The 27,228-nt window shown below is 38.3% G+C and overlaps 2 protein-coding genes and 1 pseudogene across 2 annotated transcripts; 1 reads left to right on the forward strand and 2 right to left on the reverse strand.

Moving 5' to 3' along the window:
• Positions 1-10,270: 10,270 nt before the first annotated feature.
• On the reverse strand, positions 10,271-10,771 carry LOC147508604 (uncharacterized). Its single transcript, XM_086597420.1, has one exon. It carries the CDS (start codon positions 10,769-10,771, stop codon positions 10,271-10,273), a length of 501 nt encoding a protein of 166 aa, XP_086453546.1.
• A 145-nt stretch (positions 10,772-10,916) lies between these two features.
• On the forward strand, positions 10,917-12,237 carry LOC147508605 (cyclic nucleotide-gated ion channel 17 pseudogene; annotated as a pseudogene).
• Positions 12,238-18,391: 6,154 nt separating this feature from the next.
• On the reverse strand, positions 18,392-24,244 carry SCY1 (SECY homolog 1). Its single transcript, XM_086601038.1, has 8 exons — positions 24,027-24,244; positions 23,528-23,682; positions 23,051-23,436; positions 22,042-22,341; positions 21,872-21,961; positions 20,751-20,874; positions 19,802-19,965; positions 18,392-18,878 (listed from the first exon to the last, which is right to left on the reverse strand). Exons 1-8 carry the CDS (start codon positions 24,194-24,196, stop codon positions 18,657-18,659), a joined length of 1,611 nt encoding a protein of 536 aa, XP_086457164.1. The 5' UTR covers positions 24,197-24,244; the 3' UTR covers positions 18,392-18,656.
• Between the last annotated feature and the right edge of the window lie 2,984 nt (positions 24,245-27,228).

Genomic DNA, 27,228 nt, shown 5'->3' on the forward strand with positions numbered 1-27,228 from the left:
CAAATGCGGAGAAAAAGACGAAAGAAGAAAGAATAATGCACCAATTTCAATGAGACAATTCAGCGGTGATCAATCTAAAGTGTACTAATCTTTGAAGTTAAGAGAAAAGCATATCAAATCTACCCCTCGATGGAAAGATAAATTTCAGAAAATCAATTAGCCACTGACTATTTGGGACATCAGCCTCTTAGACCCTACGATGGACTGTTTGGTTGTATTAGAAGATCCACGGTCCATCTCTCTAAGTTGGTCTTCGCGATTCGTGTTGTCCACCATCCTTTTTGAGAGGCAACTCAGACTTTTGATCGGCATCTCCCTAGTGGTTTTACGATGGTCCCGCTTCGATGATTTACACAGTTCATTTATCGACACTCCCATTACGCCTAGGCGGTTTAGGTATTTATTTATTGTGCCACCGATGTATACGTTTGCTTTTGTATCCCCCCCGTAATGCACACCACATTCTTAGGAGTTGTGGCCCGATACCTTTGGATGAGATTCTTGATGTTGCTAGCGATTGCAAAAACCTCGGTTCTATGGTCGTGAGTGCTACCGTCCCCTCAAAACCACAAAAGTTTTGGCGGAAGCATTCTATGGTAAGATTGTTCTTCTTTGAGAGGGAGTTTGTGTTATCTGCTCGTCGGCGATCGGGATGCTTACCGAGAACATGCAAAGGATTTCCTACTTGCTATTCCGATGGAGGGACTTGGACGGCGATGTCGCCGGTAAGTATCGTTCTATTCTCGGTACTCATGATTCCTTTGTACTTTCGGATGGTGGTCTATGCCCCAATGTGCAAAAAGAGCGGACTAGATACTTTTTGGGGACCATACAGCACATTGTAGATATTTCCTGGGCTTCAAATACCGACATGATCATGTCGAGATATTTTTATGTGATGCATTTTAGAGGGCTAATGCAAGAAGGAGGCTCCTGTGAATTTTCTCACCGATCCTAATGAGGGGAGATCGACACTTCGACTGCGGATGTATTGATCTCTAAAGTTAATCTTTGAAGGGGGAGGCATGCATGTGTTGATGTAACTGGAGCCTCTCCATTAGTAGGGCCTTGGGAATGGAGTCTTTGAGGTGGGAGAAGCAGCTAATAGAGCGTGGTAGGGAAAATTGAGAAACACGAGGAGGCTTGTAGAGCTAACCAACATTGTTTCATTCCTTTCAGTTTTGACACCTTTGGTTTCTTGGCACAACAGTCTGTTGAGCTCCTTAAGAGATTGCAGAAAGTTATGGACTGCAATGTAATGACAGTTGGTTCTAACGAGTTTGTTTTTAGGAGGATAGGTTTTGCTATTCAGAAAGGACTTGCGGCGCAGCTTGTTGCACGCTTGTCCTAATTATTTGTAAAACTCGTTATCATTATTAATAAAATAAAATAAAATAAAAATAAAATAAATAAATAAATAAATAAATAAAAACCCCACAATGAATTCAATGATGTTAAAAGCTTTGTCTGACATCTTTTTTATGCTAAACATTTTACATGATAGCATTAAAAAGAACGTAAAGAATGTAATAATAAAATACATAGGGAAAAACAATAATGAAGAAGATTACCTCAAAATTTCTACATGGAATGCTGAGGCCAGCCATATTATGATGGTACATGATTCAATGAGCTCAGTGACTATTTGCATCTTAGGCCACCATGGTTCGTTCTTCTTATCACCATGCCCCACGACACGAATTTCCGCCCACCAAGACTGGAGCTCAGAGTCTTAGGTAGTAGAAAGAACAATACTCCTGGACCCAAGTTTCAATCGCTGACCAGATCTCTAAACCATCAACAACATATGGATAATCTTTAATCAGTAGACGGAGGCCATAAGGGTGGCTTGGGTCTTTAACTGCTATTCCTCTTAATTAAATTTTCATGGAAAATATGTTAGTTCCTTGCACATATAACATATAAGTGCTAGAGATTTATAGATGTTTGAAACTTTAAACATATTAAATTACCTTTTAATGAGATCTGCTGGAAGTGTCAGTACAGAAAATAAGAACACGCCTGAAGGTTTTTTCATGCTGAAAAGTCAGAAGCTCTTGCCCAACTATATGAACATTTATAAATTTTGGAAGATGTTTTCACACCAAGAGTCAAAAGCTCTTCCCCACCTATACAAAACATATATACAGATGCACACACTAAATCTCTTGAAACCTATAACCAACAGTAAAATTTGTACTTACCTTTTCAATTTTGTCTAATTTTGAGACGGTTAATGAGTTATTTTTTCCATTTTCACAGTTGTGCTTTGTTATTCTGACTTCAAATTCATATTCCTTACCAATTGCTTCTTCTAATATTTCAGAAACCAAGTCGAAGCCATTTTCCTGCATATAATATTTTAATATCATCGTGCGGGATTTTGTGTAAATAAATATAATTTTAAAGAGTTAAAGCTAATTAATACCTATTTCTCAATTTTCAACAGTTCATCCAAAGAACATTACAACAAATATTCGGTCTCATAATCAAACGTTGTTATCAACTTTTTGCATGTTGAATATTTTATTTCAAATTAGACGTTGTACCTGCATAGAATGTAATTACTTTAGTCTCTATGATAATATTTGTAATTTTCTTAATAATATTTGTTTCAATACCTTTTTGTTGGTTCTTTCATTGAAATGGAACAATAGTCACACCACCATTCTGGATACTTTAGTTTTACTTTTCTTCTGCACTAGTCGCTTTCACAACAATTGTAATGTCAGTTGTATTTGTTGTCAATATCTGATATTTTTGCTTTAAATTTGTACCTTTATCCCTATACATTGATAATTTCAAATTTTGTTAAACAGTCAAACAATAATTGAAAAGAAGAATTACACATGAACTTGGATGAAGGCAGGAAGTTACCACTGATAAAGTACTCATTAGCAATGTATCAATTTCTTCTAAATTTTTCACTCGAATTGCCTCTGTTGCATAGGTAGATGACCTTTTTCTTGAAATGGGCAACTTTGCTCGTGGATTGTTTGAACTGCATTTTACATGAGAGATATGCCATAAACTTTAAAGTATGTACATGATTTTTTCTTGTGAAATAAGTAATTGTTACCTATTTTTTAAAGTATGAGCATCATCTATTTCCAGGTTTATATACACCTTTGTCGTCGGTGTTGCTTGAGTAGATATTTACCTGAAGCCCAATAACTTTGTACATTAGCACATATCACTCAAATTTATTGAATGTACATATTGAGATAGATGTACCTGAGAACAATCTGACTATTGTTAGGTTGAAGTCACAGTTATGATATCTCTTGGGCCATTTTTTGTTAGGACTTGTGGTATTTGTTTAATCCGATCTCCCCAAAACTAATTTCTAAGCATTCCATTCTAACAACAAATAAGGAAACATAGTTAAAAATATACCATTGGTGATTAGTTGGTTTATTAAATAGTAGAGTATCATTAATAAGAAAAAACATACCTCTCATTATCAATGTAGATTGATTTTTTATCAGATTGTCCCATTCTTGTGTGAACATTTTTTTGCAATTCACCGAAGTTGTTGTAGAATCCAATGACATCTGAATAAGGTATACTTTATTGGTAAGCCTATGAAAATTTTACCAATAAATGAACTAATGTACTTTGAAAAAAAAAAAAAATGTTAGAATTACCAGTAAGAAATTCATCTTCCTTATCTTGTGAGGCTAATTTCTTGAAATTGACAAAGTTGAACAATTGTCGTGGAATTGTTGTTTCATCTGAAATATTCCTCATGGTTGTATATTTCTCAAATGTTATCATGTTTTTATTGTTCACGGGACAATAAGACCTAACGTTTTTAACTGTGAATTTTTCCAAATGTGCCACTAAACCATCTTGAACTTTTTCCTTAAACTGTGGATAGATCTCCATAGGTATAGACGTATTAATTTGGTCACCCTGTATGAATGAAAAAAATAGTGGATATAAATCTTAAAATGATAAAAGAGATGTTGAATAAGTGTGGTACTTACTTTTTCATCGATGAGGATCATATCCTTACTTAACTCTAACCAAATAGTGGTCCCAGCTTCTATCAATTCTTACTCTGAGCTTCAAATTCCTAACTGACTTGGTGGCTTGCTTTATCAAATTGTAATGAGTTGTCATGTCTAAATGCTGCAAGTTCGATCAGTTTGTTACATTATATAATGTTAGATCGGCCGAGAACATATAAGTAGGAGATTATCTTTTCAAAGTTAATATAATTAACTAAAAAATAAATATAAAATGAAAACAAAGGTATGTCCAATGAAGTAGTAAACTGTAGTGATTTCAAACACTTGGCGTATATATATATATATATATATATATATATATATATATATATATATATATATATAGAAAATGGGTGTGTGTATTCCAATAAAGAACAAAAGAGAATAAAAAGAAAATGGCGAATGTGAATAATGTCTCCATAGTAGCTGCTGGTCCTCTACACTGCAATAGAATAAAAAAATTAATTAGTTAATAAGTAATTCGCTCTATATGAAGTTAAAAAATGAAAATTTGAGATTGAACTAATATTTTTTTTTTACCTCATTATAAATTGTTGAATGCTTCTTTGTAGACAATGTTCTGAGTGTATCCTTCTAGTTCGTCACCATTTTTCTTGATTAGGAATTTCAATCCTGATCGTATAGTTGTTCGTGATACTACACGTATAGTTGTCCATGACTGAAAACTGGCTTAGGCAAGTATACCCCCACATGCTTCAATGTCTGTCCTTGACTTTTATTTATTGTCATTGTGAAACAAATCTTTATTGGAAACTGTATTCTCCTCAAACTGAAAGGCCAGTTCGTGGACTTATAAGTTGTCTCTATCCTTGGTATATCAATTTCCCCACCAATGTTGCTCCCTGTTATAATTTTTGCTCTAATGACCTTTGGAGCTAGTTTGATAACAATAAGTCTCGTTCCATTACAAAGACCAAGGCTCTGGTTTATGTTTCTAATGAGCATGATTGGCGTGCCAAGTTTAAACTCCAGTTTGTGGTTTGGAAGACCAGATCCTTTAATTGTGTTAAGAAATTCAACTGGGTATACTGCATACTGTTCTTCAATATTTTCATATATGGAGCTTATTGAATCGGCGATGAAGTACTCATGCATTTGTCCCTCGAAAGAAGACTGGATGTGGGAGTTGATATCATCTATCTCTGAAGTAGTTGTCATCGATGTATTTTGATGGTAAATCTTTGTAAATACTTGACACTGAAGTAGTTGTCATCCATGTATTTTGATGGTAAATCTTTGTAAATACTTGACACGATATCACTTATGCTGTCATCGCCAGGGGGAATAAGAAGATTATTAGGAATTTGGATCCAATTTTTTTCTTTACCTTCGAATATGGAAATGCCAGGTAAGTTTTCTTCTCCGAGGTCTAATACCCACTTGCTAAAATCTGACGCCAATGAAGAATCCACATTCTCTAAGCGAATGTTTCTAGTTGCCTTGAAGACTTTGTAATGGTGCTAAATATGTGATCTGTTTATCGATGAAGAAATTATTAATTCCCTTGTACTTCTTGGAATGACAGGTAAAATCTGCCTGAAATCTCCCCCTAGCAGAATAATTTTACCTCCAAAGATCTTGTTTTCATTTTCTTTGCCCATTAGATCTTTCAGTGTCCTGTCTACTGCCTCAAAATCATGCATGTGGGTCATAGGAGCTTCCTCCCATACTATAAGATCAACTCATTGAATAAGTCTAGCCAGCATGGTGTTTTGACTTATATTGCAAGTTGAGTACTCATCAAATTCTATTGGGATTTTAAATCTTGAATGTGTTGTCTTTCCACCTGGAAAAAGTAGAGATGCTATTCTCGAAGAAGCAACTGCAATGGCTATTTTCCCTTTTGGCCGCAGTTGGGTCAGTATGGTATTGTAGAGGAATGTCTTGCCAGTCCCTCCTCCTCCATAGACAAAATAAACCCCACCTGAGTTTGTATTGACTGCATTTATAATTTCATCGATCATATATAGTCCTCTAGTCATGATTTAGGTAGTTTTGCATTTCATGAAATTGTTGGTGCATTTCATTGCGACTATTTTCTTGTTCTTCCGTGATGATTCTATCTGGGTCTCTAGGTTCTGACCTCATATTTTTGAACGATATCTTAAAATCCTTCAGTTGACGATTTACTTGTTTCAGTAATCTGTCAATCTCAGTCAGCGCATGGTTTCTAAGCTCTTCAGGTGTTAAAATCATATCACCGTCATTTGCCCGAGTTCTTTCTTTGTCCAATATGTCGTCTGTAAACAACTCCCAATGTTTGTTCCATAGAACCAAAGGTTCACTCACCTCACAGAAAACTAATAGTGTCGCAAATAACTACCTCAAGGAAGCACTACAAGCCCATTGACTTGCTTCAACGATTGCATCGTTCCATTCGTCATCATTTTGCAACAGTCCAAGTGCAACACATGTTGATTTGAAATCCTCATACACCTTGCCATTGATAGTTCTGAGATCTTTATATGACGTTGCACCTTTTTGAACATTTAATACCATTCGCAAATAAAACCATTTCCTGACATCGGATGTGCATAAAAGATCCTTCCGATTTTTACTCCTTTCTATCTTAATTGCCAATATTTCAGAGAATCAACCCAAACAAATTTTAATGGGAAATCAACATACCTCATGTGTCTACCATCTTCATGTAATTGGTTATAGCGCATCCACTCTGTAAATTTGGTTTTCTTTGCACTTTCACGGGTGATGACTTCATCTGTGTTGTCATCATCATGATAGAACACCATATGTTCGCCTTCAAGATAGAATGGTAGTCTCTCAACAGGTGGGTATCGATATTGGATATCGTATCCAAATAATCTCCAACAAGCTTCATGTGCAGATACATACCGACCGTCTAAGAATCTTTGAATTTTTCATCAACTTGTATTATTGTTTCTTCGGTTTATGTGTTTTCGACAGTGGTATCAGTCTCAACAACAGTAGTGGATCTATCTTGACCTTTGCTCAAGTATTTGAAGAGATACTTGACCATTCGACTTCTATTACAGAACTCCACGATGTGTGCTCCATATTTCATTGAAAGAGCTGGATTATAAGGAACAACCCATATGTTATCAACGGTGAAAGTCTTCTTCTTCCATTTTTTTTGTAGCTGTTTTACCTGGTCTTCTCATGTACTTTGCAAATCCATTGTCATCGAATGTAGTTTCTTCGCATAATTCTTTTAGATAAAGTCTGGTACATTTTCATTCCTTCATGCAAGGTGAATTCTTTTCTAGCTTTCCACATGGACTGTGAATCATATTGTCTAAGACAATTTCATATAACAACGGGTCATCATTTTTGTCTGAAGTTCAGCTGATATAATCTTATCAATGTCAGCTAGTGTAGAAGGCTTGTCATCAGGGTGCAACCAAAGTAGTATGTGAGCATGTGGTAGACCTCGTTTTTGGAATTCAATAACATAGATTGCTGCAAAATTCAAATTTAAAAGTAAATAAATATGAATTCTTGATACCAATATATCACATGAAAATTTACAAATTTGTTTGTATAAAACTACTATGTCTAAGAAAGGAGTATAGTATATAAAGTTCTGCATAACCGAGATAATTTTTTGAATCCACATCCCACATAACCCAGATATAGTGAAAGTAGCTGATGCACACGTGGTATTTTAAGAAAATTCTGCTCACGGATCATTCTAATTAAGTTGATGCTTAGTAGCTTCACGTATATATATGTTGTATGTATCTACTCTATAAGACCAGGTCACCTATCTTCAAGTGAGCAATTATTATATACGCTATCCTGTCCCATGGTATATGTTTGGAACACAGCAATAGAACACAAATGGAACACAAATGGAAGTAGAATGAGGGCAACAAAGTCCTCAACGTTAAACTAAGTTAATCCTCACAACAAAATCATGTCATCAAATAATCAATGTAATAATCCTCAATCTAAGATAAACAATCCTAAAACAGCCATGACTCGAGCCATTAATCAACTTCTAAGTTGTAGAAGAGAGGGGAGTCAGGCGGAGAGAAAACAAAAATTACTACGGCTTCATTTCCCTATCCAATAAATAGTTTAAAAACGATAGGCTGACACATTAATTCTAAGCCTGACAAATAAACTGACACATTAATACTTAAAGTATTCGGACAGAACAATCGGTACATCATCCAAAGAAGGTGATGTTCAAGTTCAGAGGAAAGATTATGTAAACCCGAGAAAGAGAAAAGGAACAAGAATCTCCTATGACGATACTGCAAGTTTGTTGGCTTGTGAAGTTCTGAAAGGATGTAGCAAGACTGCTGCAAATAAAACTTGCATGGTTGCAAGAAGTTGTAAAGTTCCTAAAAATAAAGTCCTAACTGTTGCTAAGGGTAGGTATCTCCAAAAGAGAGAGCATTCTTTGATAACAGAGACGACATAATAGAGAGTTAAAGAAGAGCTTGGTTGTTCTTAGGAGTTCTCGAACTCACAAATAGCACTTGTAGGGTCTGAGCTGAGGGTGTTTCTCCTAAGGTATATTGCATGGCTACTAAGACAAAGGTATCGTGTTGACATTAATTAATCATTCTAATAGATATACTGTTTGACATAGTTAGGCCTTTTGTGCTCTGATAACACTTTCAAAAATGTTCGTCTTGTTAAAGAGTCTTCATCAATTTAGCTCTGGTAGAACCATTTGGTCTCCCTCTCATAGAGATACATTATTTATGTATTAGACTCTATATGTTAAGATTAAATTACTACCATCTGACAGAAAAGAGAAGGAATGAATCTAGATTTTTCTGCTCTTCATGTTTATTGTAATAATCTATTATGAATTATTTACTTTTATATAGGATTATGCTTAAGGTTTACCTACTGACACGATGAAAACCAGAAGGCCTGTTGATCCACATGGTAAATTTTTATCAGTGTCAGGCTTATTTGTGGGTCTCTTTGGCACTTGGCGTCTGCTACTGTTTTATGTTTCCTTTGGGCTTAAGGTAAGGCTACTGCTTTACAATTGTTTGAATATGCTGATGTGTATGTACCTTATGTCTACCTCTTTTGTGTGTATTACTTTCGAACAGGTTATTTCTCTATTTTCCAGTGATCGTGTGATGCACTATTTTAGTGGCAAACCTACTGTTACTCCAGATTAATCATACATGTAAACCATAGACTGACACATTAATTCTAAGCCTAACAAATAACTCAACAAAGGTATAGCTGAGAAGCATGCCATGGAAAATCAAATACATTTCCCAATTTTACAAACTTAACTCTGAAATGAACATCCTTCCATGACCATAATTAACAAATCTAAAAGCATTAAAAGCATTGCTGTGAAACTCTAAATAGTAATATTCTCCCTATTAGTAGCATTGCACAAATTTGACAAATTATTTTGACAAAATGACAATCATAGACATTTTCTTGATCGGTGTTTGTCAACCATAAACATATTAACATCTTACATACTGACTGTCTGTCTGACTGTACCAACTCAATTAAATTTTAGAAGGAAAAAAAGTAAAACCAACAAAAAATAAAATAAAATAAAATTGAATAATTTATGGAGAAAAAAGGATGAATAAGATGTTTTCAAGCCAAGAGTTACATAGTTTAGGCATCACACAAATAAAATTAAGATGTAAAAAAATTTAAAATTACCTGCCATAACTTTGCCAAAGTGTTCTTCTTCTTTGAGGTCCTTCATAATCTGATCCACTTTTATCTTAAACGCTCTAACTACAACTTCGGGACAGTATTCGGATTTTATACCTTCAACTCTTGCAAGTTTAATTTCATTCTACTTTGGATTGCAAGTGAATGTGATGAATAGATCTGGAGGTCTCGCCCATCTGCATATAGCAATGGCATCCTGATAATTCTGCACCATGTACATGGCCCACCAGTATATGTAAAAGGCAAAACTAAACGTTTTCCGACTAATCTTGCATCTGTGTCTCCAGCGTGCACTGAGTCAACTATATTCTTATATAGTTCTCGCTTCGATTATTGATTTGTTTGTTTGAACCAATCAAGTCTTTCTTCTTCTACACATTTGTATATATCGACCAGAAATTGAAGTTTTATTTTACCACCTCTGACTAAAGTCTGACCCTCATTTTCTCTATGTTGAAGTCTAAAGGCATAATATGCTTGCATGCTAACTGTGTAGCGGTGATTTTCTGATATTTTTTCTTCTCCTCGATACAAAATATCGAATGTGTAGCCGTTTTCACCGTATGGAAAAAAAAAGGATATTATATTGCCATGAAGCTAGGATAATGTTTAGTAATTCGTTTGAGGCCTTCTTCTTGGTGTTCAACAACTATATCTCGATGATGAAATTCAACTCCATTTCCAAGCATCAGTGCTACTACTTCAGTAGATGTAGGCAGGTTGTACTGTCTTGCATCTTTTGAGCGTGTGCCGATGAGTCTAATGCGTACAGGTATGTAGTCTTCTTCATTGAACCTATCTCGTGCCATTCGGAAGGCCTTTGCAATTTCATTTTCCGCATTCAGCATTGTTATCAATCCTTCAACTATACTACCATCAAATGTTTGTTCGAGTGCTTGATTGGGCAAAGCACTTAACCTATTGGACACCTCGTTCTTTGTGCTATATATATAAAGCTGCGTAAACTTTGGTTTATCCCCTGTTGGAAGTAACGATCCGATTTTATGGTAATTTTGTCCATAAATTCTGAAGACATATGGACCACCACCATTGTTACTTGCATAGTCTATTTTTCCACCCATTGATGTGAAAGTAAAGATCGAATTATATTATCTTATGTTTTCAATAAAATGAGTGCTTCTTGGTCCCCTTGATTCAAGCATATCCTTTAAAAATTGTGGAGGATTCTTCAATAGTGGAAGTTGTATCTTTCCCACTTGACAACAAATGGAGAATGTAATAAACCTGATAATTCTTCGATAGTTTTTGCTGCTGTCTTTGGCTGAAAATAATTTTAATAATAAGATAATAAAGATAAAAGAGAAATGGTTAAAAATCTTTTTGTGCACAATTTGGGGCGGATATGTCCTAGTTAGGGTAGATCGTATAGCGAGTATAAGTCTCCTTGCACCTGATGGAGATGATGCATCTTGGTATTCCTCATCAAGATGCATAAATGCTTACAAGTCACAACAATGTAGGATAGTGCAAATGAACTTCATAAATTGTGTCACTAGTTTAATTATTTGTCTGCTGGTCCCCATTTGCAGGTTCCCTTTTTCTCGCAGATGGATGCAGGATGCCATATGTGAGCGGCTAGTTTCATCCTTGAACACCGAATACACCTACATTGTTCGTGAGGGTGACCCAGTATCAGAAATGCTCTTTATTATCAGAGGGAGATTGGAGAGCTCTACTACAAATGGAGGCCGGACTGGTTTTTTCAATTCAATAACCCTGAGACCTGGCGACTTTGTTGGAGAGGAGCTCCTTGCCTGGGCATTGCTTCCAAAGTCCTCCCTGAACTTGCCTTCTTCAACAAGGACAGTTAAAGCTCTTGTTGAGGTGGAGGCCTTCGCACTGCGAGCTGAAGATCTTAAGTTTGTCGCCAACCAATTTAGGCACCTCCATAGTAAGAAACTGCAGCATACCTTCCGCTTCTATTCACACCATTGGAGGACTTGGGCAGCCTGCTTCATACAAACTGCCTGGCGTCGGCTTAAGAGGAGAAAGATGACCAAGTACCTCAGCATGCAGGAGTCCTTTCATTATGCTTCAGATGAACATATGGCGTATGAAACAAGTCATGAGGAGGAAGCCGATGGCATCCCTTGGCGAATTCTTCTCAGGACAAACAGAACCTTGGAGTCGCAATAATCGCTTCAATGTTCGCTGCAAACACACGGAGAGGAGCTCAGAAAACCAAGTGTACTGAGATGAGCAAGTTACAGAAGCCTGACGAGTCAGATTTCTTTGCTGAGCCTTCATGAAGAATTGAAGATGATTAGTTTCCTAAATCGCTGGAGGCTTAGTTTGGCCATTTATACGCCCAACTCAACCTCTAAAGGATTTGTTTTGGTAAGAGCAAGGGAATGAGGGAATCCTCACATAGAACGAGGCATTGTGTAAAAAATTTGATTCTGAGGACTGGAAAAGTTTGTATTTTGATGTATTATCAATATATAAGTTATTGAGATTTTGAGATAGGTAGCCAGGGTTAACAATTCTGATAGCAGTGCAATGTTCAACACGGCTCTTGCTTCAATCCGGCGTAAAGAGTAGCTTGCAAATTATCAGATATGCTCTGGGGAAAACCTGGCATGCTCGCACATAAAGCAGGGGACACGGGAAAACATGCTTTGCCCATACTGATGACTGAATCAGCAGTCAAGATTCAAAGCGTCAAAACTCAATCATTATATACGTGATAGTGTGATAACAGTGATTTTTATTTCCTTTTTATTATTTTTGTTTTGTCTTACAGAAGATTCATCTCCAATTTTTTCCTTCTGGTAACTCTGGAGTCAGGACTGTCAGAAGGGATGAAGGCGAATGAACACCTTAGTAATGATGCTAATTGAGGAATGCATAATCAACGTTAGAATGTAAATTTGGCATCTAGAACATACTTGTGGGGAGGGTCTGCCTAACCGCATACATACTCTGCCCGCAAAAAGGGGCCAGGTATTTGTTCAGCTAAGAGAGTTACCGACAGCCCCAGCTACTCGAACATAGCAAACAGATAAGTGACTATCTTCCCATCCAAATTTTAGTATTCCTCGTCAAAATAATATTTAGACGGATAAAAAGTTCATAGTTGTTGGGTTTGTTGGAACCGTCGAGCTTTGCTCCGGTGTCCGTGATACCACACTCACCCCGGTTCTCGATGAAGAGGGATACTCTAGCCATCTATAAGGCCAGGCCATGACCGTTTGAAGAAGCGCCTATCTCACACCTAAGAAGCGGACTCAACGCTCAAGCTCTATATTGAAGAGGGCCACACCACCTACCCAGCGCTAAGGTCGTGCTCGAACTGAGGCCCAAGCCCATTTTACTTCCCCTTTGTCTATGTACACATATATAAAGAAAATAGATTAGGGTTTTGAGGTACAACTTTGAGAGATTCATTTCTAGGGTATTGTGGGAGCTCTATTGAGCTAGGGTTTGAGTGAGGCCTCTTCTTATTGATTCTTGATCTCTTGTAAACTCTCCAATCTTTGATATAAAGGAAACTCGGCTCTTGTGTGTGGATGTAGGTAACATTTACCGAACCACCTAAATCTTTGTGTCTCTTTGCATATTTACTTCCATTATTATTGTTGCTATGAAGGGTGATGATAAGTTAGTGGTTTTGCTTTGTTGAGGTTGTTGTGATAACTACCAAAGTCTTGGGTGGGTGATTTCCTTGGTGTGAACTCCAAGTTGAAATCATTTGGGATAGAAAGTAACTAGATTGAGGTGTGACTTTCTAGTGAAATCTCCCAACAAGTGGTATCGAGAGCCCGGTTTTGAATCATTGGAACAAGGTGTGTGAGGAAAGACTCCACCTTTAGCACAGAGAGAGCTAGGTGTTTGAAGAAATTCCTCTGAGAAGTTCTCCACCGTTGTTTTGGTTCAGTGGGAGTCATGACGACCGAAAAGGAAAGCTACAAGATAGAGAAGTTTGACGGAACAAACTTCGGCTATTGGAAGATGCAAATTGAGGATGTTCTCTATCAAAAGAATTTGATGGAAACATTGATATGTGAGAAGCCCGATGAGATTCCGCAAGATAAATGGGATTTGCAAGATAGAAAGGCCTTGGCCAAATCCGATTGAGTCTTTCAAGTCGGTAGCCTTCAATATTAAGATCGGAGAAGACGGGCTAAGTCTCTCATGGAGGCACTTACTACGATGTATGAACAACCCTCGGCCGAACAAAGTCTATTTGATCACCAAGCTATTTAGTATGAAAATGTTGGAGGGACCTCCTTCAAGGATCACCTAAATGAATTCAACCAAACTAAGGACCAATTGAGTCGGTTGAGATTACATTCGATGATGAGGTGCTAGCTTTGGCGATATTTGGACAATTGCCTCCAAGTTGGAGTCACTATGGCGGCTATTAGTGGCTCTGCGGGGAATGACCAAGTTGAAGTTTGAGCACGCGTTGTTAGTATGGTACTAACCGAGGAAATCCGGAGACGATTGTCCGTCATCGCCGGGATCAACTTCGTGGTCGGCATTGAAAATCGAAAGTAGGGAAGAAAGTCAAACAGAGTCGTAGTAAGAAAAAGTGGAGGGGAGATCGAAATCTCAAGCCTCCCAATTGCAAAGCGTTGAACACAAACCTCGAGACATAAGTGAAGTGGTGTGCTATAATTGTGGTAGGCCTGGCCACTATAGCCCCAATTGCCCGCAGACCAAAAACAACAACAACATTAATAAGAACAAGAAAAAGAATCAAGAAGCTAATGTTGTTGAGATGGTAGATGACGCTTTGATATGTTCGATGGAGCACAAGAAGGAGTCTTGGGTACTTTATTCCGGCCAAGATCTTTCCATGCTACCTCACATCGAGAGTTCCTTGAGAACTACACCGGGGGTGACCTTGGAACGGTCTTTCTCGGTGATGACCAACCTTGTGACATTGTCGGCAAGGGTGATGTGCATATCAAGATGAATGGCTCGTCATGGTTATTGAGGGACGTCAGACATGTTCCGGATTTGAGGAAGAATTTGATTTCTGTGGGGCAATTGGCAAGGAAGGATTTATTCTGATCTTTCTTGGTGATACTTGGAAGGTCTCGGGGTTCATTGATTGTTGCAAATGGTAAGAAAGATGGTACTCTCTACATGACTGCACATGGTTGTGAGTCGATTGCCGTGGCACATGGCAAAGAGGATCCGAATGTTTGGCACCGCAGACTTGGTCACATGAGTGAGAAAGGAATGAAAATCCTTCACTCTTTCCTCGTAAACTCCCAAAGTTACTGATCATTTGAAATTGACTTCGTGGAGAACCGGTATTTGGAAAGCAGAAGCGGGTGAGTTTTCAGAGAATGGGTCAGACTCCGAAAGCTAGAAGGCTTGAGTTGATACATACAGATGTCTGGGGGCCAGCTAATGTCTCTTCACTTGGCGGAAAGTCATATTTTGTGACTTTCATTGATGACCATACTAGGAAGGTGTGGGTCTATTTCTTGAGACACAAGTCAGAAGTATTTGAAGTGTTCAAGACTTGGAAGGCCATGGTTGAGAATGAGACAAGCTTGAAAGTAAAGAAGCTGAGATCCGACAACGGTGGAGAGTATGAGGATTCAGGGTTTAAGAAGTACTGTGCTGACAATGGCATCAAGATGGAAAAGACTTTGCCAGGGACACCTCAGCAGAATGGGGTTGCAGAGCGGATGAATAGAACACTGACAGAGAGAGCTAGGTGTATGCGTACACTAGCAGGCTTGCCCAAGCATTCTGGCGAAAGTGTTAGCAATGCCAGCTTTACCCGATCAATAGAGGACCATCAGTGCCTTTGGATTTTAAGATTCCAGAGGAAGTGTGGAGCGGGAAGGATGTGAACCTTTCCCATTTGAAGGTGTTTGGTTGTGTGTCCTATGTTCACATTAGTGACCAAGCTAGAAGCAAGCTTGATGCTAAGTCACTAAAGTGCACCTTCATCGGCTATGGCGGTGATGATTTTGGGTATCGCTTTTGGGATGATCAAAATCGGAAAATCATTCGTAGTAGAGATGTTGTGTTTAATGAAAAGGTGATGTATAAGGACAGAGATGAAGCACAAACCAAGGAATCGGGTACAGAGAGAGGCACAGAGTATGTTGAGTTGGAAGACTTCGATGTAAGTCGTGGTATAGTGGGAGCCCCACAGTCAGAGGATGACAGTAGTAGTGACTCAGAGAATGATGAGGATACTACACCACCGAAGTCCATCTCCACCTCATGCCCCAAGGAAGACATCCAGCCACATGTACCGAAGTTCGAGATATCCGCCTCCACCTATGTGAATTACTTGCTACTTACATCGATGGTGGCGAGCCTCAATGCTATGATGAAGCATTGGAGGTGAGTGATGCAAGCAAGTGGGAGCTTGCTATGCAAGATGAGATGAAGTCCCTCATCTCCGTGGCGCACGGGGAGTTAGCCAAACTACCCATGGGCAAGAAGGCTCTACGAACAAATGGGTGTTTAGAGTCAAAGAGGAACATGATGGTTCCCGTGAGGTACAAGGCAAGGCTAGTAGTCAAGGGGTTTTCAGCAGAAGCGCGGCATTGACTTCACAGAGATATTCTCCAATGGTGAAACCCGAATACTATTCTTCGGTGTTGAGTATTGTTGCAAATGAAGATTTGTATCTTGAGCAGTTGGATGTTAAAACCGCCTTCCTCCATGGTGACCTAGTTGAGGAAATTTACATGCAAAGAACCGGAGGGTTTCATCAAGAAGCGGTAAAGAGAATATGGTATGCAGGGCTCGAAAAGAGCTTGTATGGTTTGAAACAAGCCCCTAGGCAAAGGGTACAGAAGTTTGATAACTTCATGCAAGGAAATGGCTACTATAAGTCTGTGGCCGACCATTGTTGCTACTTCAAGAGGTTCGACTCGACCTACATCATCCCCGCTGCTATATGTTGATGATATGTTAGTAATGAAGTTCCGATATGTCGAAATCGGAGATTGAAAGAGAAGTTAGCAAGTGAGTTCTCTATGAAGGACTTGGGTGCAAATGAAAACAGATTCTAGGGATGAGGATCGAAGAGATAGGCAAAAGGTATTCTGAGTTGTCTCAGTGAAAGTATATCGGTAAGGTAATCAAGAGGTTCAAGATGGGTAGTCTGAAACCGGTTTGCACACCTTTGGCGATCCACTTCAAGTTGTCCAAGGAACACTCTCCCAAGATCAAGTTGAGGAAAGAAACTTCATGGCTAAGGTACCATCGCCTCTGCCATTGGAAGTCTTATGTATGCCATGGTTTGCACACGTCCGATATAGCCCAGCCGGGAGCCGCCGGATTTTATTGGGAAGCCGTGAAGTGGATATTGAGATATCTCGGAGGTACTACTGAGAAATGCCTATGTTATGGAAGGGGTGTTGTGAACTGCGCGGTATGTGGATGCCGACTTTGCGGAGAGGTAGATCGCAGGAAGAAGCACTCACCGGTTATGTCTTTACAAAGAGGTGCTACCGCAGCCGAAGTTGGATTTCGCCATTCTGAAGATTGTTGCTTTGTCTACCACGTATGTATGTGGCGTTCTGCAGGCAAGCAAAGAGATGATCCGTTACGTGGATTGATGGAAGAGCTTGGGATGAAGCAAGAGAGAAGTGTGTTACACGGTGATGTACGAGTGCTATACATCTTGCCAAGAATTCCGCCTTTCATTCTAGGACCAAAACACATTGGTCTCCTGTATCATTTTATCCGATCTCGTTGGAGGATGAGGTCTTGGCACTTGAGAAGATCCAAGGAGTGAGAATCCGGCGGATATGTTGACCCAAGGCGCGGCTTATCGAGAAGTTGAAGTTGTGTTCAACTTCGGTGGGTCTTCTTGCTTGAAGACCATGATGAATGAGCCGAGTGTTTCTTTAGTTTTTTGGATTTGGATTGAGTTGTTACAATTGAGATGTGATGTGCATGAAGCATCTCGAAGGTTCCAAGTGGGAGATTGTTGGGTTTGTTGGAACCGTCGAGCTTTGCTCCGGTGTCCGTATACCACACTCACCCTGGTTCTGATGAAGAGGGGCCAAGGCCATCATCTATAAGCCATGAAGCCGCTCATGACCGTTGAAGAAGGCCATCTGGCGCGGACTCGGCTCTATTTCGAAGCTCTGATGGGCTCGGCCACCTATGAAGCCCAGCGGCTTCGTGCTTGAGGCCCAAGCCCATTTTACTTCCCCTTTGTCTATGTACACATATATAAAGAAAATAGATTAGGGTTTTGAGGTACAACTTTGAGAGATTCATTTCTAGGGTATTGTGGGAGCTCTATTGAGCTAGGGTTTGAGTGAGGCCTCTTCTTATTGATTCTTGATCTCTTGTAAACTCTCCAATCTTTGATATAAAGGAAACTCGGCTCTTGTGTGTGGATGTAGGTAACATTTACCGAACCACCTAAATCTTTGTGTCTCCTTGCATATTTACTTCCATTATTATTGTTGCTATGAAGGGTGATGATAAGTTAGTGGTTTTGCTTTGTTGAGGTTGTTGTGATAACTACCAAAGTCTTGGGTGGGTGATTTCCTTGGTGTGAACTCCAAGTTGAAATCATTTGGGATAGAAAGTAACTAGATTGAGGTGTGACTTTCTAGTGAAATCTCCCAACAATAGTTTCTCTGAATAATACAGAATTTCTACAATAGCTCATACAAATATTATAACTGACAACTTGATACAAGTGACATTTCACATTACAACAAAATAAGTATCAGACCTTTTGAAAAGGTTTCGAATTTTAATTAAGGCTCTTGCTTCATTTAATTCTGACTTCTCAAGCTGAAAACAGAAAAGTAACGTTGTGTACAATGTTATGTACATTAGAATGAAGAAATTACACAACGCTGTAAACCGAGAAAGGCAAAAACTCGGTCTGTGCTCTGGGTACAGGTCAACCAATTTTACACAATACAACCAATTTTACATGTTTTTACAGTAATAAATCCGCCACCCCATTTTCTGAAGATTTTTATCTTATGGGCTCTATTTGTCAATATCATAAAATTCTATGTTCTTGTACTTCTGCGATATTATCTCAGCTTGAACTTTTCTAGCCGTGTCAGTAGCACACCCTACAAGAATGAGAACAGATGTGCCGGCAAATCCACGAAAAGCAGTCAAGTGAGTTGTTTGTTCAATCACAGCAGGACCAGCAGCCAGTACAGCCAAAAAGGCAGAACCCAAAACTGAGATGCGACTTAGAACCTGCATTTGTAAAACAAGGTAAAATCCATATCTTGATTTCAAGTAATTATAATAAAACCTCTAGATGAGGTCAATATTTGTAAAAAAAAAAGCTTGATTTCATTGGCATTTTAGCTTACTATCCATTAACTGCATTATAGAAAACAAGGTAATAGATTTTATTTCTGTTTCTCAAAAGGATGATGAACTGGGGGTGGAGGATGAAAACTTCCTTTTTTATATTCTTGTCTTGTGTACATTTTAAGTTAGTGTAGTGGCTAGCAAACATGCATATATAAAGTGAAAACTACAAATTTTTAAAGAAGCAGATGGATTATGTTGGTTGTTGTTTGACTCCAAATGGAGATACACAATTTTAAAAGAAGGTAGCACGCTGTGACTAATTTATTGACAAGTTGACCTACGACTACCAACATAAATGTTTTGACTAATCGTTTGTGCTGCTGCTTCCAAAAATGACTAGGTGCCAATGACAAGGACCTTATTTACTTCATTCACATCTTGATAATTTGATCATGTTTTTAACATATATCAGGAAGGATGGTGATTTACGGTTTCTTACTGTATGCAAATGACCCGACTTAATACTGCAGAGGAGAGCTTTTGTGATGCCACATTGAATAATAATATACTCTCAGGTTCAGATCATGAGATTATTATTTACTAAGACTCTTCTTGGACTCTTTTTTGAATGCACTATTGTGATAATGTTAACTATTTTAATGACTAAATTATTTTTATTCCAAGTACAATAAGACAAAAAGGCATAAATGGATGACAAAATTACAATTGAGATGCTGCTCACTGCTCACTGTTAAGCAAATGATCCAACTTAAAACTAGTCTTTGTGATGCAGCGGGAAAAAAAACAACATTTCAGGCTCACGTCATGACATTATTATTAACAATAAGAAGGAAACTTACTGTTTTAATAAATGCTGCTGTGCTTTTCCCAGGCCTAACAAGTGGAATTGATGCACCTTGGCGCTTCAGCTGCTCGCTTACATCATCGGGGTCCAATTGTAGAAAAGTGTAATAGTAATTGAAGAATGCTATCAACAGTATATTGGTAGGCAGATACAAAGCACCTAAAAGATAGTCCTTGGGTTAGTGCTATGATGATTTCAAGATTTTCAACCTACGAGGCACCATTACTGGGTCAATTAGATGCAAATAACTAATAAAATGTAATCTCAACACCATGGATCTTCTGATTTCTATATATCACTTTGAACACAAGCTCTTAACGACTTGAGGGATTTGCACCTATCAGGCTTCTAGTGTCTTAGCTTATATATGTGTGTGTGTGTGTGTTTAGGAGGTTTGGTTTTGCTATTCAAAAGGGCTAGCGGCGCAATTTGTAGCGCGCTTGACCTCCAAATCATTTGTTTGATTTATTTTTCATATCAATAAATATATTTTTTGTTTAAAGAAAAAAAGTAAACCACAAGGGTGGAAATTGATATAGTTTAAGACAACCTGTGGTCTTCCCCAAATGTGTGGTATGTATCATATCAACTTCAAGATGACGCCTTCTATCCTCAAACCCAACTTTAAGTATCCAATCTGTAGTTCATTAGTCTCACTCTAAATCCTGATAACTACGAAGACGGCCGGGTGCATGGCCCAATAGTTTCCATCCCCTTGCTGGCGTGTTGACCTACTCTACCAACTTGACTGGCCATTGTTTACTTAATGTTGTAGTAAGACGAGTTGCAAAACCATTCTTGTAATTCACATAATGCTAATGCATTGCAGATGTAACGGGTAATCAAACTAAATGAGGATCTCCAAAACCAGGGTTTGAGAGACTAACAAAGACAAGATTTTTCACACTTCAACTGAAAATAAGTTACAAAGGCAATGCCATTACCTCCTGGGTTCAAAGAAACTGCAGCCTTTTTCAAGGCTGCAATACCAGTGAAACGTGCTAGAGTACCAGGGAGAGCCAGTGAGGACGTCGAAAATATAATTGGCATCACTCCAGAACTATTCACCTGCTCAACAAAAATTATTTGATTAATATAGAAAACATATATTGCGTAGGATGAGTTCTCTTATGACTCGGCCGAAGATTCGACCATCAAGGCTCGTTAATCTTGCCACACTAACAATCTGACATATTATGGTACAGGGTACTTTTAGTACAGTTGCAATTTGTAGGAAAGTCCCTTCAATAGCTCAGAGAAAATCAAAAGACATGATAATAATGGAAAGATCGAAAGAGTTAATTATCTTGCAGCTATAAAATAAAACATAATATTAATAAACTTGATAGAGGCTACTAGCTTCCAACAAAATGTACTCCTGATCACAGAACCTGGAGGTAATATCTCATCTTAAGGTAAAAGTGGCAGTTCATCAGTTCATGTACCGGTATTGTCATCTGATGCGCACAGTATCTATATGAAAGCGCAGAGTTCTTGGGATCTCTTTCCACTCCAAGATGGTTTTAAGGTATATCCCATTTTGATATATAAATTATATCGTCTAGGACAAGAACATCTTCAGTTAGAGCTGCAGCCTTTCTTTTCCTCAGGGGAAGTTGGGCCCTCACTTCAGCCTAACCCATTTACATTCCAAAGCATAAATATCAATTGATCCATCTTAGAGGTGAGGTGCAGTTCGAGATTCCTCCTCGCCTCAGGTTTTCCTCATAACATACATTTTATCCGATGACATCACACGTTTGAATCTCTCTAGCTTGATTTAGCAAAATATTTTTGCACAAACTTACAATGCAGATGATGTATCCACCAGCCTCTTGTGGGTTAAAACAAACTTACTTCTATCGTTTAAAAAAAATATATAATTCTTTTTATTAATTTAGTTTTTTGTACTTCAAAGGTCTATTTGTATATCAAAGCTTATAAGTACGCCAAACCATATGCGTGACCGTTATGTGGGCTGTCCTTTCATTACTAAAGTGAACCTCTGCAAAAGAACTTTTAAATTATGCAAAATGAAGTGCTGACGAGAAGTCAGAGGACAAACCTTAAAGGGTAGGTATGCAGATTTTTGAAGCCCTCCACTTTTACTGCTATATCTTGAAGCGTAGTTAAGTGGGATTTTCCTCTCAGCTTCCTGAAACACTTTATTGGGGTCTACTTTAGCATCGTCCTTTTACCCACCAAACCAAATAGAACTAAAGCCCTAGAATTTACCTGAACATACACAATACTAAGTACCAATAGAAAGAAGGAAATGAGAATAGCAACGAGCCCAATGTAGTTTCCATCCTGAAAGGCCTCTGCAGCTGTCCTGCCAAATGATGCCGGCAAATATGAGATAATGCTTGTGAAGATCAGGAGAGATGTGCCATTCCCAAGTTTTAGATCAGTGATTCGTTCCCCAATATATGTAGTAAGTACTGAGCCAAGGGTCAACAGTGTTACAGATGAGAGCACCCATTGCGTACTGAAATCATTTACATAGGGACGGAGGTATAGTACTTGACCAATAGCCTGTCATATACAAGTAGGTTTACTTAGAAATATCAAATATCTAAGCTCCAAGTCTTAAGTCTCAACAATGATTCACATCATATAGAATACTGGAAAACATTATTATATAATAAACTAAAAGGAAAGATGAGAATATTGAGTAAAGCATAGGTCAGAAAGTGTCTGCACGATGATTTCTGTCTATACCTACTTGGCTACTTGTGGTGTAAACTAAGGGAACTGGTTGATTCATAGACCTATGTGGTTATGTCTTCCATATAACAACTCGGTCTGACAATCTACTGTTGGGAACAATCACCAAACTTTTTCTGCAGATTACTAATGTTCCTTAGATACTTTAAAACATAGAGAGAAGTACCTCTTCTTTGGTCTAAAAATGTTTCTTTGAATGATTTGCTAAGTGCAAAGAATAGGTGTTCTACTAGATGTTTTTCACATCTTCGGGTATTCCATGTTTCCAACTTGATTATGCACTTTAAAGAGTATAATAAGTGCATCAGCCAAACTTTAATGCCCTCTTATTATTAGAATCTAAGTAAGATTGGCATGGTTACATGTACTGACAAGAAGATAAACTAAAAACTGAAATATATAACCTCCAAAATGTCCGTGTGTCGTATTCAACATGGACGCTTTTGAAAATATGGTATATCAAAGTTACATAATTTAAAATAGACAAAACCAGTACAAGAAATGAACAGTTTCTCACCTGTACTACTGCAAATCCAACAGACGCATAGCGAGTATACTGAAGAATTTTCTTTCTTCCAGCTTCCCCTTCTTTTTTCTGAAGTTCTTGCAACTTAGGATAGACCTGGGTGAGAAGCTGAAATACGATCGAGGCATTAATAAATGGAACAATACCAAGGGAGCATATCCCAAGCCGGCCAATGCCTCCGCCAGAAAACGAATCCAAAGTGCTCAGTAGACTGTTCTGATCCAAATTACCTACAAAAGCATCTCGGTTCACCCCACCTAAAGGAACATAAATCCCAAGTCGAGATAGTGCTAAAAAACCCAAAAGCTTGAGGAACTTTCCAGGTAGTGGGCCTTTAAAGAAGTCACCAAAATCAATAGAACTATCTTCAATAGAAGCTGGAAAAGTAAACACAACTTAATTAAGACCATGACTGAAAAATCCCATCATTGCAATATAAAAATGCCTACAGAGTAATTAAGAACCAACCTGCTACTCCTCGACTAGACGATCTATCTCTTCTAGTACTCGACGTGCTCTCAAATGTTTGGGAAAAGAATGATAGAACATTTTCCCAAGCAGCATTCAAACCAAAAGAAGCATCTGAATTGATGCCCAACGGATCAAAACCTGCGCCATCACATCTAACAAGCAACTCCAAACAGTCAACACTCAGAACTCATTATATTGGATAATGTCCATATAAGATAGAACTAGTTTATCATCCTCAAAAACAATCCTACATGTTTTCACACTAAAAAACTAGTTAAAAAAATTTCAATACTTGAACGTTTATAAGACTTGAGAACTGCTTGGGTATCACCAAATTAGTTCAAAAATAGGATATATACTAGTCACAATGCAAAACAGAAGCACAAACAAACCATTTAATGTATATAAATTACAAAACTGAAATATCCAAGTAATAAAAATGAGAAATGAGGACACCCTATAGTGCAAAGAAGCAATCTTGAAGAGAATTGGGTACCTTTTGTTTAAGGGAATATCAACTTTCCAAGTGGAGTGGGGTTTTCTGTCAACAGTAAAGCTAGCTCTACAAACTGAAGTTGTACGTTGGATTCCAGGAAGTTTGGAATATGGAGAGAGTTTTGAGTGGAGGGGTGAAAGTGAAGAGTGTGCTCTGACCGTTAACAACATTATCCTTCCCCTCTCTTTCCCTCTGCTTCTCTTTTCCCTCTTCAGTGTTGTCAGTTATTAGTTAAAAGATTTGGTTGAACCGGGTTTAAAGTATCAACCGCTGACCGGGTTCGACCGGTTTCAAAGTATCGATGCTTACTTAAATGCCGGTTTCTTTCTCAAATTGCAGCATACGTTCGGGCTGGTTCGCGGCATTCTGACACTCATTATTTTTCTGATGCGACGCCCATGCATTCAATGTATCAACACTCTATTTCCTCTTGTATGAATGTTGGTAGTAAGTACGGTGTTTCATTTTGTGTGATTCTGCATTGGCGTTTTAATTGGATCTGTTTTGATGTTATTAATATTATTAGATTTCGAACCGTCCTACGAATGGGTATTGTTATATTAAACTAGTGTACTGTTAAGCAGTAGGAACGTGAGCGGGGAGGGATAAGTGGAGAGAGAGAGGGAGAAGTGGAGATTTAGAGTGCGTCGAGAGGGAGAGGGACGAAGAGAAAGAACACATAAGAGATAAGAGATGAGGATAGACAGACAGAAACCTACAAACTTGGTTTTTGTCCGCATAACCTTTCTTTCTGCCAAGATCGTTCGCTCCGCTCACTCGATTATTCTAAAAAATATTAGCATTGTGCAAAGCAATGAGATATGAATATTATATTGATCACTCATTTAAATTTCTTGCAATGTGAATAAAAATCCCACGGTTTGAGAATTCCCACATAAAGGCAAAAAGATATTGAAGCGACTTGAATAGAAAGACATTCCCATTATACGAAAAGAGATATGATTGTCAAAGACTCAAGAATATTGTGAATCGGTATTCTCCTTGAGATACCTATGTCCCTTTTATAGAATAGCAAATGATATTTACAAGATATTACAATATATCTTATATGATATTTACAAGATATTCTCTAGGTTATTTTGGAATGGAATACAAACAAATCTAGAGAATCTAGGGATATGCTGGCTGGTATGCTATATTAAGAAGAACCCCCTTTGATACCCTCCCTCAAATTGATGTTGGTGAGTCAACAAGCATCAATTTGCTAACAAGGAACTGATGTCGTTGTCTTGTCATTGCCTTAGTAAAAAGATCAGCGACCTGATGTTCGGTAGGAATGTGAGGCAGAGTAATAACCTTTGCTTCATAGGCATCTCGGATATAATGACAATCAACCTCTATATGTTTTGTTCTCTCATGAAACACTAAATTTGCAGCAATCTGTATAGCACTAGTATTATCGTCATGGAGGGGAGTTGGGTTGGTTTGAGGAAAACCTAACTTAGAGAGAATCCCATAAAGCCAGAAACGCACCATCCAGTTGTAGATCGCCGAGAATCTGGACATCCTGCCCAATCAGCATCAGTGTATGATACTAGATTGAGTGTTTTGCCATGTGGAAAAAATAATCCCGATGGGAGTCCCCAAAAGATACCGCACAATCCGACGAACGGCTACCATGTGAAGATGTCGGGTTAAGCCATAAACCGCTAACGGTATGAACTGCATAAGAAATGTCGTCTCTAGTAATAGTGAGATAAATTAGACTCCCTACTAATTGTCGATATAAGGTAGGATCATCAAGAAGGTCACCCTCATCCTTTCTTAATTTTACATTCACTTCAAGAGGAGTATCAAGTGAAGTGGTGTCTTCCAACCGTGCAAGGTGGACCAAATCTTGTGTATACTTGTGTTGATTAAGAAACAACCCGTGTGGTTGAGAGCGAATCTCTAAACCAAGAAAATAAGTGAGTGCCCCAAGATCTTTCATCTAAAATATTGTATGTAAATGTTGTTGCAGCTTTGTAATAAGTGTCACATCTGAACCCAAGATGATAATATCATCCACATACACCAATAGAAAGACCATGCCATCTTTACTCTTGTGAAAAAATAAGGATGCATCATATTGACTTTGGATAAATGAAAACCCGAGTAGTGTGCTGCGAAACTTTTCAAACCATGCCCGGAGCTGCTTAAGACCATACAAAGAACGTTTCAGCTTACAAACTGAGTTAGGGGTAGGAAGTGCCATACCAGAAGAAAGTTTCATGTAAATCTCTTCCTTAAGATCCCCATGCAAGAAATCATTCTTAACATCTATTTGGTGTAACTGCCAAGAATGTGAGGCAGCCAAGGCAAGAAGAAGCCGAACTGTAGTCATCTTGGCAATAGGGGCAAATGTCTCATCATAATCTATGTCATACTCTTGTCGGTTGCCCAGGGCTACTAATCGAGCTTTGTAACATTCCAAAGAACCATCAGAGTGAAGCTTAATAGAAAACACCCACTTACTACCAATAGGATTCACCAAGGAAGGACAAAGTACTACATCCCACATTTGATTTTGCTCAAGCACATCGAGTTCAGCCTGCATGGCCTGTTGCCAACATTCATGTGCCACAGCCTGTTTATAAGAATTAGGAATGGAAATAGAGGAGAGAGTGTCAGTCATGGAAATATGTGAGGAAAAACCATACCAATCAGGAGGATGAGAAACTCGGGTAGATCGTCTAGGAACAACTGCCAGAGAGGGTGCCGGATCAATCGTCACAGGAGAATCAGGAGGGTCCAGAGAAGGAGTAACCAAAGGGGCGAGAGCGTCTAGTATAAACTAGACCTGCCTGAAATCGATTTGTAGGAATAGCAGGGGTGGAAAAATCAGGAAGAATAGAATATATAGAAGGCACAGGATCCGCATGAGAGAGAAAAAAACTTTTGATTTTCAAAGAAAACAACATGTCGTGGAAATCGTAAAACGATGAAGCGTCGGGATCATAACATAAAAACCTTTCGATGAGAACTATAACCAAGAAATGCACATTTCACAGTTGAAAGCGAAAAGCTTAGTTCTTTCATGCAGGGGAAGATGAACAAATCAAACACAACCAAATGTATGCAGATTAGAATAACGAGGATGATTCCCAAATAAATGAAAATATGGTGAAACATTATCAAGCACAGGAGTAGGCAGTCTATTTATGAGATAAACAGCAGTAGATAAAGTTTCACACCAAAAACG

Source organism: Coptis chinensis, chromosome 3 (genome assembly GCF_015680905.1).
Source record: "Coptis chinensis isolate HL-2020 chromosome 3, ASM1568090v1, whole genome shotgun sequence".
Lineage (NCBI taxonomy): Eukaryota > Viridiplantae > Streptophyta > Magnoliopsida > Ranunculales > Ranunculaceae > Coptis > Coptis chinensis.

What these genes read in the sequence shown, in the direction of transcription:
- LOC147508604 (XM_086597420.1), bottom strand. Translation starts at nt 10,771, where the DNA reads ATGGGTGGAAAAATAGACTATGCAAGTAACAATGGTGGTGGTCCATAT.
- SCY1 (XM_086601038.1), bottom strand. Translation starts at nt 24,196, where the DNA reads ATGTTGTTAACGGTCAGAGCACACTCTTCACTTTCACCCCTCCACTCA. An exon ending in GTCTAGTCGAGGAGTAGCAG is followed by an intron (nt 23,437 to 23,527) that starts GTTGGTTCTTAA and finishes TTACTTTTCCAG; the next exon opens with CTTCTATTGAAGATAGTTCT. An exon ending in CAGCAGCATTTATTAAAACA is followed by an intron (nt 18,879 to 19,801) that starts GTAAGTTTCCTT and finishes TTACAAATGCAG; the next exon opens with GTTCTAAGTCGCATCTCAGT.